Source organism: Spinacia oleracea, chromosome 6 (assembly GCF_020520425.1).
Source record: "Spinacia oleracea cultivar Varoflay chromosome 6, BTI_SOV_V1, whole genome shotgun sequence".
NCBI lineage: Eukaryota > Viridiplantae > Streptophyta > Magnoliopsida > Caryophyllales > Amaranthaceae > Spinacia > Spinacia oleracea.
In genome coordinates, this window is record NC_079492.1 from 124,355,140 (window position 1) to 124,371,106 (window position 15,967).

A 15,967-nucleotide genomic window follows, 5' to 3' on the forward strand; every position below is an offset into this window, starting at 1 on the left:
CCACGAAAGCAGTCACTAATTTAGTGACCGCTAAAAAGGCAGTCACTAATTTAGTGACCGCCAAAGCGGTCGCTAATTTAGTGACCGTCATGGCGGTCGCTAAATTAGCGACTGCAATAGCGGTCACTAATTTAGTGACTGCATTGGCGGTCACTAATTTAGTGACTGCTTAGGTGGCGGTCGCTAATTCTGTCGGTAAATTTTAGCGACCGCCTTCCAGTTGGAGTTTCCTAAATTACCGTCCAGGTGAAAACTGACCGCTTTTTTGCGACCGCTGGCGGTCGCAAAATCTTTTACCAACCGTTTTTCGCGTTTTACCAACCAATTTTAGCGGTTGGTAATTAATCAATTTCTTGTAGTGTCATGCCGGGAGCATTGACCGTCAAATCCAAACCCATCAAGATTTACACTTGTATGTCAAGAGTAAAGTTTTTTATTATGTTTCTCTAGATATATAAGTTCGGGTTTAGGCTCTGTTTGACAACCCATACACCTTAATTGATAAGGTGCTAAAATTTTATGTCACCTCAAATGGTTATAGTTGTTGTCAAGTACCTTAAATAGAATTTAAGGTCCTCAAATGAATTTAGAGATGCTACTTTGAGTACTACCTCAATTCAAGCTCCTTAAAGCATCTCCAATGGTTACTAATAGGGACTTGCTTGCAATTATATATTTTTTTCAAGCTATTTGCCAACCATTTGAGTAAAAAAGGGGCTCTAGCTTATTCAAGCAAATTTGCTCTACCAAGCTAATTAGCTTGAAATTTTTCTAGAGGGAGGAAAACCGATAGAAAAATTCTGAAATTAATAAAATTAGGAAAAAGTTGTGCTTAACCATTGGAGTACATTCATAGCTAGAAAAGAGGTAGCTTGAAAAAGTGACGTGGCATTACAAGCTACAACATAAACTAGCTAACCATTGAAGATGCTCTTAACCATTTCATTTATCCTTTTTTCTTTTCTTTTTCTTATATGAAATATTTATTTTAAAAAAAATCAGTTTTAATTGTTAAGAATTAATCATACTTAGGTTCTGTTCTGTTCGAATTATTTTGACTTATTTCATATTAAATAAGTTCAGATAAATTCGATAATATAAGTTGAGAAAAAATTAGTGTTTTTTAGACATTTTCATACACAAATAAGTTTATATATCCAAACAAATTGAGTTTTTTTCCCAGATAAAAGAAGTTTAAGTAAGTCATATAATATAAATTCATACAGAATAAGTCTAATAAAACAGAACTTTAACAATTTATTCAATCATGCAATTAGCTTATCAAATTCATACCTTATCAATTTCAACTACTACCAATTTATTTTCACTTAACTTATCAATTTCGTCTACACTCGTTATAGTGTTCCAAAACAGATCCCTAGTCTTAAGAAAAGATTTTCCCTTTTCAAAAAATTGATAAAGGCATAGATATTAATTTAAGATCAAGTAGATATTCATTGGGCATAAGATCAAGTAGATATTAATTGTAGGAAATAGAGGCATAGATATTAATTGGGCCGAAGTTGGGCCTGACGAATAACTTTGTTATTTGTTGGCATAGATATTTATTGTGATCCAAATGTTTCAATCAATTCCAACAAACTTACTCTCTGAAGTTACATTTTTACGATTAGATCTAATAAGTTTCAATTAGTTCAATCAAGCTTAATGTTTCAAACAAATTCAGAGATGTCTAATAAGTCTCCATAAGTTCAAAAGTTATAGGTGAAGAGAACTCACCTTAGTTAGAAAAAAAAGATTTTCCTAACTTTTCTTTTTAACTCTTCATCTATTCAAACTCGTCAAAAAAAATTAAAAAATTTCAATATTCAAACTCGCCAAAAAAATTAAACATATCATTTTTACACTTTTTTACTCTCAATGGAAGCATTGTAACTTTTCACTATTCAAACTTGCCAAAAAAAATAAAAATTTACACTAGTTTTAAACATATCATTTTATATTACTTTATATTAAAACAGACATCGGGTATGACACGTGTCACTTCCTGATGCAAACTTTTCCGCCAAATCCATTTTCCTAAAAAGTGTATATGTTTTATGTTATTTTTATTCATTATACCCTCTTTTACAGACAATTTATGTATGGAAACATATATTAGCTTATGGCAGTTAATAATAGATCGGTAACTTTTGTGTAAGACCATCTTACCGGAAAGACCACTTTGATTGCTTAACTAATTGGTTTCATTTCTTAACTAATTAGTTTTAGTTCTTAACTTATTAATTTCATTGTTTAACTAATTGGTTTTAGTGCTTAACTAATTAGTTGCAATGCTTAACTAATTGATTTTATTCTTTAACTTATATGACACCAATGTGGTATTTTGTGTAAGACCGCCCTACATAAAAGTTTGTAATAATAGATACTCCCTCCATTCCTTTTTGTTGTACCCATAAGGAATGTTGGGGGTATTTTAAGAAAACTGAATTTTGGGTTATATTGGGATATGGGTAATGATTGGGTGTAAGAATAATGATTGTGTGTAAGAAAAAGAATAAAGTAAAGAGAGAGAAAGTATTAAATTAATTGGGGAAAAAGTAGATATTTATTAAAGTAATGAATAAATTGAGTTACAATTTCTGTCACATGGGCTGGGGGACCCAAATGAAAAAATATGGACCAATCACAGTACAATGAGTCACGTATTTTTGGGTGGAAATTTTGCCCAAAATTCTGACTCCCACTTTTCCCTCCAAAAATTCCACCAAATTTTCAGAAACAATTACACATTGACTTTGTTTTTCCCTCCAAAATTTTGGTGGAATGAAAAAGTGATATGCCTTTATAAATAGGCTGACTTTCCCCACAAAACACCAAAATTCTGATCCAACTCATGTTCAATAAATACAAACACACACCAAAATTTATTCCTCAACTCAGCATTAAATAGCTAAAAAACAGGGGACTTAATGGCTTCAGATCAAGAGGAAGACGATTTCCTTGGTTTTTCTGATGATGAAGGCGACGGCATTAACTCCGATTCTGACTCGGAGGAAGGTGATGATGCTGCTGACTTGGTACAAGCTTCTGAAAGTACTGCTGCTGATTTTGGGGACATTGGGTTTAATGAAGATGTACCAAACAGCACTGAATATGTACAGCAAGTACCAGAAGTAGAAGGGGAAGGGCAGCAGCAAACTACCAACTTTCAAGAGGTACCATTTCTTTTTGATTTGAACTTTCCACCACCATCAGAAAATGCATCACCTCATCATCATCAAACAGCAACACACACAACAGATCATCACAAGCCAAGGACTCCAAGAATAAATAATGAATTGAGGCTAGAAATATTGGTGTTCCTGCTCAATAGAAAGATTCCAGATTCATAAACTTTGTTGTATGGGGCAATAAGGGATGCAGTCGTAGAATATGATTACACCAGAAAAATCATAGGCAAAATATGGGACAAAGCAAAGAAACAGAAGGCAGCAATGAATTCATATATTGTGCAAAGCCAATATCACAGATGTGGAAGGAAAAAGGTTCAAGTCTCCTATGACTCAATTGCAAAAATAGGCATGGGGGACAGAACATGCATCGTAGATCTTGCAAGAATGCTGAATTTGGGACCAACAACAGTATGGAGGCTCATCAAGAGGAAAATTATAAAGCCACACTCAAGTCCCTTGCATCCAGGCATTTCAGAAGCATGCAAAATGGCAAGGATAAGGTGGGCAATCAGACTGATAATGGACTACACTATACCACAAGAACCAACATATTACAGCATGTATGACTTCATTCATATTGATGAGAAGTGGTTTTATTTGACTCAAAAAAACCAGAGAGTTTATCTTGCAAACAATGAACCCTATCCACACATAAGTGCAAGTTCAAGAACCAAGATACCAAAATTCATGTTCATGGCAGCAGTAGCCAGACCAAGGTGGGGTGAAAATGGGGAATGTGAATTTGATGGTAAAATAGGCATATTTCCATTCACAAATGCAATTGCAGCCAAGAGGACATCAAAAAACAGACTCAAGGGGACCATTGAAACAAAGCCAGTGAAGTCTGTAAATCAAATAGAGACAAGGGCAATGATGATCAACAAGCTACTTCCAGCAATCAAGGCCAAGTGGCCACCACATGAAGGGGAAAAGGTCATCTATATCATTCAAGATAATGCAAAGGCACATATATTGCAAAATGATCCTGAATGGCAACTACACAAAACAAGATGGGTTCACTTTTGTGTTGACTCAACAGCCAACAAACAGTCCAGATTGCAACATCTTGGACTTGGGATTTTTCAGGTCAATACAATCACTTATGCACAAGAAAATGCCTAAAACTGTGGAGGACTTAAGTGGAGCAGTGTATGATTCTTTTAATGAGTTGCATCCTAAGACATTGTCTAATGTGTGGATGACATTACAGTTTGTTTCTAATGAGATTCTAAAACACAAAGGCAACAATGATTACCAACTTCCACACAACAAGAAGAAGATTTTAGAAGATGAAGGCAGACTGCCAGAGCAAGTCAAGGCACCTATATGGGCAGTTAATGAATGCATGCAACTCTATGATGAATGGAAAGCAAACCAGTGAAGCAAAGTGAAAACAATTAGATAACTTTTTGTGTTTTGGGGACATGTTTTTAAATTGACAAGTAAAACCAATGTGTCACTTTTGTAAGCTTAAATGCAAGCATAACATGTAGGCAAAACATTTTGTAAGCATATCTTTTGGAAGCATCAATGAATGAATCTCATGTTTAAGTTTAGTAAAGTTTTTTTTTCTTCATTCTTATTCACATCAATATAGAGTAATCAAGGCAAGGCAATAAACAAGGCAGCATTGGCAGAAAAAGTACAAGGCACAAGAGGTAAGGCAGCATTGGCAACACTATAAACAAGGCAGCATTGGGTTATTAAGAACAAGGCAGCATTTGCAATATCACAACTCTAAACACATCGGCTTCAAAATGGAAATAAATAATAATATCACATCATTTTCAGATGGAAATTATTCCCATTTTGAAACCGATGCGTCAAAAGATGTAATTTTGACAAAAACAATCAATTCATCATTGATAACACATGGAATATGCCTCACATAAACAAAGAATCATAAATATCTCAGAATGTCCCCAAAAATCATTGAATCAAACCCTTTCCAATTAAACTTAGCTCCTGAAAAACATCATGGATGCTAATGGTGCATGAGTTTGATTGAAAAACAAAGGGTTTGACACTCATAAAATGAAGACTCATCACAGATCACAAGGCATAAGTACACAACTTTAACACATCACATCTCTAAACACATCGGCATCCAAATGGAAAGAATGCATATCACATCATTTTCAGATGGAAATTCTTCCCAATTGGATGCCGATGTGCCAAAAGATGTAATGGACAAGGAAACAAGAACAAAGCAGCAAAAACAAGGAAGCAATGAACAAGGCAACATCATTGAATCTCAGTTAAGTTGTTTTACATCATTGACAGATTTGTTTCTAAATGATTTACAACCTCACCACCAATTCACCAAAGGGGATACTAGATCAATCAATGATGTGACATGATCTGTATTCCCTTTGGTAATTGGTGGTGAAGGACATGTTTAGAATCAAATATCTCAGGTTATCAACACATACATCACAGAATATCAACACTAACATCATTGAATATCAGAAACACATTATACATGTTTTGCAAGACATGAATTGCCTCTCCTGTCTAACATGACATAAGATCTCAGAATGTCCCCAAGCATCATTGACACAAACCCTATCCCCTAACACTTAGCTCCGGAAGAGCATCAATGATGCTAATGGTGCACAAGTGTTATTGGAACATTGGGTTTGAGTCTCAGCAAATGAAAGACTCATCACAGATCAAGCATAACAATAACAATCAACAATGCATCAGATCACCATGAACTGATCAAAACATAGGGTTTGAACCTCATCAAATGAAAGACTCATCACAGACCTCCACTGATTCATGGGACATGAAGCATTAAACAGATCATTAACATGTAGGGTTTCATTTCTCAGACATATTGACACACATCATTGATCAAGTAGTTTCAATACTATCATATCTTTAACATTCTTCTGCCGAACGGAATGATTGATATTCACATTCCATTGTGTGAAATGACATTCACTCCGTTCGACAAAAGAAGTTAAAGGACAATTATCAAAACAAAGATCTCAGAATATCAACAATCACATCATTGAAGATCACAAACCTCCTAATATTGATCTCAGAATGTCCCCAAGCATCATTAAAACAACTCCAAACCACAAACACTTAGCGCCCGAGAAATATCATTACTGATACTAATGGCAGCACGAGCATTTGTGGTTAGTAAGACTTGTTCCTCAGCAATAAAAAGACTCATCATCGATCACAATAAATAAAGGGACATTATTGTATCCTAAAGGGACATGCTTGGACATTAAGCATTCAACACCAGGCCACACTGAGAGGACTGAAATAACTCAAACCCTATCCCCAAATTATATTCATTTCATGCCTTTACTAATCCAAAACATAGTTATACTGACCAAATCTCATACTCACCAAAGCATCATATTTATCATACACAAAACATACCATAAAACAGGGGACATTAAGCCATCAAATCATGTTCATCACACAGACAACATTCCACAAAATTTCATAACCATATGGAAACACCATCATCCAATCATCATTATCAATATCAATATCATAACATCATTATCTAACATCAACATCCATACAACTAATCACAACATCATCATCCAAACAACAACACCCCTGGCCAACAACAGATCACAGTTGTTGGCATCCACCTTATGACTCCACAGCTAGCCAGCATTCAATAAAATGAAAAAAGGGAGAAAGGAGACAGACTTATCTAAGCATCATCAGATGCTGAAGCCGATTTTTTTCCCTTTTCTCCTTTCTTTGAGGAGGGATAACCAGATGAAAGTTGTCATGGAGACCCAACAGCATCACCATTCTCATTTTCACACTCTCCAACATACACCAGATCAAATGAATCAGACCCACTTGGTTCCTTGCAATCAATAGGGGACAAACAACATGATTAGTGCCATCATAAAATAACAGGGGACCATGAATTAAAATCAGATTTAATCAAACAACTCAAAATAAAGTTCCAAATAATTTCAGATCACCATGGTTACCACATGCAATGAGATAAATGAGAGCAAATCATACAATAATTCCATTAAAATCCAACTAATTTTCCGAATACATCCAGATCCCATTTTTACCCAAAAAATGTGAAATAATATCCCAAATACATCCAGATCCCATTTTTAACCACATGCAATGGGAAAACAGATCAACAAAACACATGAATATTCCGATTTTCTTCAAATAATTTCCAAATAGCTCCAAATAAAATCAGAACTCAATTTTAACAACATGCAATGAAAAAACAGAGCACAAAATAAAATCAGAACTCAATTTTAACAACATGCAATGAAAAAACAGAGCACAAAATAAAATCAGAACTCAATTTTAACAACATGCAATGAGAAAACAGAGCAAAGAATAACATAAAAAGCCCGAATGAATCCAACAAATCTCCGAAAAATTCCCATAAAATTCGAAATAATACCAGATCTGCATTTTTAACACATGCAATGGGAAATCAGAGCAACTTATCCAAAAAATAATCCGAGTTTAATGAACAATACTCCAAATAAATCCAACATTTATCAAATCCCACTTTTTTAGACATGCAAACAATCATCAAACCATTTTAATAAAACCGACATCAATAACCCTAAATAAATCGCAAAAAATCAAAAGTAATACCTCATCGGAATCTCCTTCACCGAAAAAACGCAGATCTGAGGGGGTGGGTTTCCGATCGTCATATTTTGACTCAACCTCCTCTCCTGGCTCCACTTCCCTCTTCCGAAACCATTCTTCCAAATAGTTTCGAGTACTCGTATTTTCTTTTTGGGCCAAATACAGATTGTTTTTATATTCGGCGGAGTAGGAATGCTCGTTATTGGGACAGTTGCACTTGGATCCCCAATCACAGTTGGAATCGGGGATTCTTTGACCAGAAGTTCCCACCCCAGAATCACCTCGAGTTCTAGACAAAGAAGAACCCATAAAGTACCAGAAAAACAAAGATCAGCGACGATTAGGGACCAAAAAGGGGACAAAAATAGAGGGGATCTGATCGGAAAATGAATCCGAGTAATTTTTATGAAAGTTTTTCGGCGAAAACGTTTCAGATTTGTGAGATTTGGAGAGGAAAACCCAGATCAGAGGCGGAAAACCTAGGGTTTTCTCAAGAACAGGGGAGGGATTTTAAGAGAGAGAGAGAGTGAAATAAGAGAGAGAGAGAGAGAGATCCGAAGAGGTGAGAGAGAGAAATCAGAATGAGAGGTGAGAGAGTGATATGAGATAGGGACGGGTTATAAAGGGAGGGGGGGTGGGGTTAGGTTAATTAATTAAATAAGGTGGGTGGGGTAAAAGTGGGTGGGAAAGGGTAGAATCTTAGGGTATTTTTGGTAAATAGTGGGGAATCTTAGGGTAAATTGGTAAAAAAACTATGGCAAAAAATAGTAAAGATTCAGTAGGGGAAGAACAAAAAGAAACGCCAAAAAAGGAAATGGGAACAACAAAAAGGAATGGAGGGAGTACAACGTAATAATAATTTTGCTAAATAGTTTTTGATAATATTCTAGTCAAATCGGTACATTAATAATGGAAAATATATCTCAATATTTTGGTCAAATTAGCATATTACGCATTTAAAATATGAAAAATAGATGATTAAATTAAATGAGTTTGTTCAAATTTTAATAATTGTGCATGAGTTTGGGGGATTCTAAGTTAGATATTTTGTAAAAAAAATTATCAAAATCCATCGCACAGGATCTAATTTAGTTTTATATACTCCGTAGTTTTCATTAATACTTATACTTCCCCTATTTTTATTTATGTATCCACTTTCTAAAAATGTATTTTTATTATGTTTAACCCACTTCTACTTTATTCTACTTTTGATAATCATATTTTATCATCTGACCCTTTATATCATATTTCTCCCACTTTATCTACCACTCACCACTCCGAGAAACGAAAGTCTAACGTAAAGGGGAAAAAAGGACCTAGAGGGAGTAATTAAAGATATTGGTAAAAGTTATACGTAGTATGAGATGTAAAGAATGTAAAAAGTCAAAACGGAATATCTATTAAGAAACAAAGAAAGTTGAAAAAATACCCAGGGGATAGATATTTATTGTAGGGAAAAAAGGCATAGATATTAAGTGGGCTGAAATTGGGCCTAAGAAATACTCCGCAAGTAGTTGGGTAGAAGTAGGAAATTGAGTAAGCAGGGTATATGATAGAAGACGGTGTCTGTCACGTGGGTAGGAGTCGCATCAAGAATCTTGACATATACATCATTCCATAAAATACCCAACACAAACATAGCATGCGCCCATGGGCCCATGGGCCCAATTGTCCTTTAACCTCTTCCTCTTTCTCTCACATCAATTGCTTTTATTTAGCCCAAATTTTTTAGACCCAAACTATAATTATTTGGTACACTCTACTCTTCAACCAAACAAGGCATAATTGAAGCAACACCAAAAATGAAGGTTAGTTTTAGTTACTACTCTTCATCCTCCATGCAACATTCAACAAACATTTTTCATGTTTGTTCATGTTTTTCTATACTCTTCTCTATTATACCCTACTCGATCTACTACGTAGTACTCCATATAATAACACTAGCACCCGACTTTATTACGAGTGTTTTTACTAATAAAAGTAGTACGGGGAGACCTGTGACTTGTTTCAAGTTACTCTACTAATTAACAGAGTTACCTTTTTTTTTTAGGTATTTAATTGGGTTAATCGGCGATTTATGAATGTTCAGTCGTATACGGGTTTCCAACAAGGTGAGTGACTCTTTTGATTTCCTTTTTCTTTTTAATTCCACACATTGCACGTAACATATACTCCATTCTTTCCATAATGATGTATCAATTTCTATTTTTCACCCTTTTCAATGCATATTTTATATCTCTAAATATACATTAGCCAAAAAGTATAAATTTTGATATTATTAAAGTACTTATTGAGACAAATCAAACAAGACGCACATGAATATGTTTTATTTTTATGTATTGTAAATAATTTAGAAGATTCTCTTCATTATGAAAATTCTAAATTGGAACATCAGTATGCAACAGAGGGAGTATTATACATACATGGTTTGAGTTTAGTGATAGTATATTGCATCAACGTACTAGATTAATTCTCGATCATAACCTAGCTAGCTATAATATGATACTTGGTATATATATACCTTCCATGCAACGTACGAAAATTATGTTGTAGGATTATATAAGATCGAAATAATACAATGCTTGGATGTTGTTAAAAGTGTTGTTAGTACGTAATCGTATATATTAATATAGAAACCTGAATGTGCATGTATGACACAGAAGATGTAGCAGAAAGGGGTGGAAGCTCAAAGACAAGAAATGAGAGGCATATATTGCTAGGGCATGATGCTCATATGGTAGTGGATATGATCGACCAATGGAACGATGGAATCCTATCCATTGGTACTATTTCAATTAGTCCATTAGAGGCTAATTGTAAGTATGGTATCCTCGATGAAGAAGATGATGACGATGAGAGTGGTAATGTCCAAGAACACGATGTTGTTGTTGCTATAGACAACGACAATTATCATGATCTTGAAGGTGGTGATAATGAAGCGATTCCATTGATGAATGTGGAGTTCTTTAGCCACGAGTTGGAGAAAGTTATCGGTGCTAACCATGAAATCACCGAGGAAGTTGTTGATGATGATCATGTTGTTAATGCGACTGAGAATAATATTGAAGATCAAACTAAGAGGAGAGTCACTCTTGCTGACCTTTTCTTGGAGGATTCTGATTATCACCCTACGGTCAAAGTACTGAAAGAGTTGGAGGATGATGTTGATGACGCCGGTAAGGACGACGACATTAACGCCGGAAAATTAAGCGTTGAGATGACGACCTTGAAACCTACTTCTCGCTCTAAGTATGGCATCTCTAAAGCTAAGAAGCTAATCAAAGAGGATTTGCATCCACTCAAGAATTTCAACAAGGTAATGGAATTATAATTACTCTTACACTTTATGTTATGCAACCTTTATTATCCCACATTATATGTTATTTCATGCATGGGTGAGCTTTAAATTTAAATTTAAATTCTAACCTGTTGTATAATTACATGCTGAAAAAAAGTACGTGTTAACTTTTTATTTATTTATATTTTCATATAGGAGTGTGTATTTTAAGGAAGTATATTTCTTTGGGGGTGTAGGTGGACACCCCATGCATCTCATTGACGCGGTCACTAGATAATTATATGCACTTAGAAGTTAGAAGTTAGAAGTAATGCTCTATTGTTTTCATTTTAATCAAACAATGGAATTAACACTTACCATGCATTTTGCCAATACTAACAAAAAGTAGTTGAAATTAATAAGTTAGTTTGAGACTCAATAATGATACCTAAAAAAGTCAGAAACAGTATGTTAGAAAAGCTTCAGATGTTTTTAGCAAAGCCCACATAAAATCAATTATTCTCCTTCAAAGGCAAAGTCAAGTACCACCGTACACGATTTCTAGCATCAAACCAGAGACCAAAGTGTTTTCTAAATGAAAATATTTTTAATTTAACCTGTTATTTTAAAAATATTAGTCATCGAAGCTTATTTTGCGCGCTAAACTTAACTTATCTTATTTTTACATGACGAAATAATTTCGCTTATTTGGAAAAATAATGTTAATTAATGAGTTATAAAAGAAACTATAAACAAAGTTTCCAATATTTTAGTTGGTAATATAACTAACCAAACACGTGTTTCTCATGATAAATTTTCATTGGCAACAATTTACAATTGATTCCACCCAGCTATAAAGTGAAAATATTTGGAAATTGAATTTCATCAAAATAATGATCTAGTATGACAAATTAACAATCGATTTTGACAAGAAATGATCGAAGTCCCTATATAATCACTACCGACACGTTAATTTTTTTTTTTTTTTTTAAGGTAAAAATTAGTTCATTGATAAAATAGTCATACGACATCTACAATAGAAATCAAAACTAACAAATACAAAACAATTTGGATCAAACAAAATTCTAATCCGGCAAAACCACGATCGTTGTAGATGAGATCTGACAATGATGAATACCCTCTTTCACATCGCTGTTTGATACAGCCTTTCACGAGGGGGTCTTTCGATCTGTTGTAGCTTTGGTATTGAATTAAATCTGATTCAATTGATTGTAGACGTAAGAATGAAATCCGTTGTAACCCCGCACAAATCTTCATCAATAAAACAACTTTCCCTGCGAAATTAAAAACATGGCCCCAAACTCTCACAATGAGAGAGATAAAACCCAATAAATGGGTACAGATAACCCAATAAATGGGTAAAAAAGCTCTCCAATAGGGAGAGAATGGAGTTTTTATTCCGAACATGCAATCAAAATCTATGAAAAACAAGAAAAAGGGGACTTACCATCAATCTAATGGTTGGTGGTAGCCCCTAGAAAATTAGGGTTTTGAAAGAGGAAGAGAAAAAAGGGAGAGAAAAAAAAAAAGGAGGAGCGGCTCCTAGACAGTTAATTCGGTAGCATCTTCTCTTACCGACACGTTAACTTAGTACTACATATATTAGTAAATTACCATAGTCTATTACTGGCCATCAAACGAGTCGCTAAAATACAAAAACAATAACAGTTGATAGAAATTAATGTTCCTTGTTGATCGTATTAACCAATTAACGTTAGTCGATCAGTTACCATAGAGTCTATTACCACCCATCAAATGAGACGCTAAAATACAAAACCAATAACAGTTGATAGAAATCATCCTTGTATAATACTCGGCATATTATTGATATGCACGCAGATGTTTGTTTGTAATTTAAAAATAACACATAATAATATTTACTATTTTCTCAGTCCCTTAATATTCGATTCGTACCGGTTTGATCGGTGTGGAGTTTAAGACACTTGAATTGAATTATTAATTTAATCAGTGGTAGTTGATAATGAGTATTTTTTTTTAATATAGTTAGTGGAAAATGTGTAAGGGGTAGTTGAGGTGTAAATTTTTAAATTTTTGTAGGGAGTGAGTTAGTAGTTAAGTGTGAGAAATAATATAATATTGGTAAAAAAATCCCATTTATAGAAGCGGTGCAAATATTAAGAGACGACCCGAAAAGAAAAGCGGTGCGAGTATTAAAGGACATATATAAGGAGTAATTGGTTATTTACTTTTTGTCATTTTTATTGATATTTCATTTTCGTAGTTTTAATATTTGTTGATTTTGGTAAATATATATCTTTAAATTGATTCATTTTTTATATTATAATATAAAAGTTTGTTTAATTTGTTTTTATTTTTCTAATTTAAACAAAGGGTAAAACAAATAATCACTTTTTTGACGTCGTCTTAGGCGTTCCCTTGCCCATTACATAGATACTTATTAGGGCCTTAGGGGTAAAATATAGAATTGCTTTAGGCAAGTGAACTTTTGATTGACAACGTCTTTGGATCCTATGTCAAAAAAAATAAAAAATAGACAATGTCTTTGGATACCATAATGATTACAATTATAATTTTGAATGGAAAATGTAGAATAATTAATCATTTTTATAAATAAATTTAGCTTATGAAAAGGATGATGAAGAAGAAGATTCATCCGGACATCGAAGGGAAGATGCAGAGAGACGTGCAGATGAATCCAATTTGTGGTCTAAGCAACCCTACCAATGACCAAGATGCACCCAATAACGAGTTAGCTTCTTTGCTTCTCATTCAAGGTATTATTACTCATTTCTTAATCTACCCATGTCTTAATCATATCATTTATGAATAAACATATGATTTGTTGTATAATTGTTATGTTATTGCTAAACGACACGAAAATTTATAAGATTATCAGTGTTTTCTATTGATCATTAGACGTGTTAAAGATAACTCGGTCCTAGGATACATACATGACAAGTTGAACAGAAGATATAAAAGACAATACAATTAGTGTTGGAATTTTCTATATGGATTACTAGACATGAATAGATTATGTGCAAAGATCAGTGCTAATTAACTTTAAATATCAATAAAAAACACTGATAATCTTATGGATCAATTCTTGTCTAGTAACCTAATGAGAAAATTCCAACATTATTCTTATACAGTATCCTATGGAAGACCTTTAACGCGTTTAATGATCAATAGAAAACGTACATTTGTAGGTTTTGGTTGCCGTATAGTGGTAAAATGCTAATAATGGAGTATCCAATGGATACATAAAATAATCCTAATGCTTGTCCTATTTTCAATTCACTTACATTTTTGTGCCAATTTTTGTTATTTATTCATGATATTATGAAATTTAAAATTAACAGTGATGTTGAGCGACAAACGTTATGATGAATTATATTTTTGTCCAATTACTTAACTTGACTGTCCGATGAAAGGGGCCTTGTTAAGCAGTTGTTAAAATATTCCCAAACATTCATGCTACATATGTCTATGGCAAATTTTATAAAATTGGGACCCATATACGTATACGATTATAAAAATGAGCTAAGAATGAAATGTGATCCACAAAATTTGCATGATGCATATGAATCGAAGTATGATCGAAGCTGGACAATCAGGCTTTTACTGCTGTCTTTTACCCTTTGAAAGTATTTATATGTTGTTGGAGCTCGATCACATTCAATTATTATTAAATTTATTTTAATAAATTGCAAATGTTTTTATATGTTTGTATGAAATAGTTTTTCATCTTTGTTTAATTTGCTTGGAAGAAAATCCCTAGTTGGACCAATTTGTTTTCTCATGTGTGATATTAAATGAAAGAACGTGTATCAATTTCATGCATGCATTTTAAAAAAAACACTTTATAAAGAGAATAACAGTTTAATAGTATATTCGATAACGAGAACAAAATTACAACACTCGTTAGAAAGCCCGTTTAACTTTTGTAACTTTTATATATATATATATATATATATATATATATATATATATATATATATATATATATATATATATATATATATATATATACAACTCCTTACCTAGTATTATTCAAAAAACAATTTTAGTCTCACTTATTTGAAATTTCGAGTGTCTGCTTTATCTTGTTGCAGACAAAATAAATGCGGTTTATATAATTAATATTAAATATTAAATATAATTATGTTAAAGGTCCAAATCAAAGGTTAATTTTCTTTAATTTTTTCAAAATTTGGGACGTTGAAATTGATGCCTCGTGCATGTCATAGTATATAGATCTGTCCCTGTTATATCTATAAATCGTATTTCATGCTTCATTATACACGTTACCGAACCTTACCTTTGGCTATATTATCACTTGATGTTATGTCTAATATATGCGTGTCTATGTCTATACAGATGTTGTGGCTTGAGGTGCACAGAAGATGATATGGCAAGGGTTCCAAGAAAGCGAGATGCGTACTTACGGTTGCATGTTAATTAATCAAGTCTTGTATCATATTTAATGTATGAATTAGGCATTTGCTTTTTCTTAAAAGGTTTTTTTAATTTCACGGACTTATGTAATGTATGAATTAGGCATTTCCTCAATCAGGTCTTGTATTTGTTGTTTAAGGATGTTTTTATACTTTGAAATTTGTTTATGTTCAAGGGATAACTTTGCTTTTTATGAACGAACTTTTAAACAAGCTGAGGGTTGATATTTGTTGCAACTTGTAAGGACTAAGAGTGCAGTACCACTTCCACGTTATGGACACTCCTAAATACTATGGTTTCTAATAAAGATTTTTTTTGGCGAAAGAGAGGGGGATATAACCCTAGACAAAGAAGCAAAAAGCGAACCTAAAACACACAACAAAAACTAAACAAACGAGAAGGCACCATGGCTGGACCTATA

The 15,967-nt window shown here is 33.4% G+C and overlaps 1 protein-coding gene across 2 annotated transcripts; it reads left to right on the top strand.

The window, feature by feature from the left end:
• Positions 1 to 9,543: 9,543 nt before the first annotated feature.
• Positions 9,544 to 15,758, top strand: LOC110798872 (protein TILLER ANGLE CONTROL 1). 2 transcript variants are annotated; one of them, XM_022004069.2, is made up of 5 exons: positions 9,544 to 9,619; positions 9,862 to 9,922; positions 10,472 to 11,127; positions 13,712 to 13,865; positions 15,469 to 15,758. In XM_022004069.2, the coding sequence occupies exons 1-5, from the start codon at positions 9,614 to 9,616 to the stop codon at positions 15,480 to 15,482; spliced, it is 891 nt and encodes a 296-aa protein (XP_021859761.1). In that variant the 5' UTR covers positions 9,544 to 9,613; the 3' UTR covers positions 15,483 to 15,758. The 2 variants fall into 2 exon arrangements, with proteins under 2 accessions (XP_021859761.1, XP_021859762.1); XM_022004070.2 differs by having other exon boundaries at positions 10,475 to 11,127.
• The last annotated feature ends 209 nt before the right edge of the window (positions 15,759 to 15,967 follow it).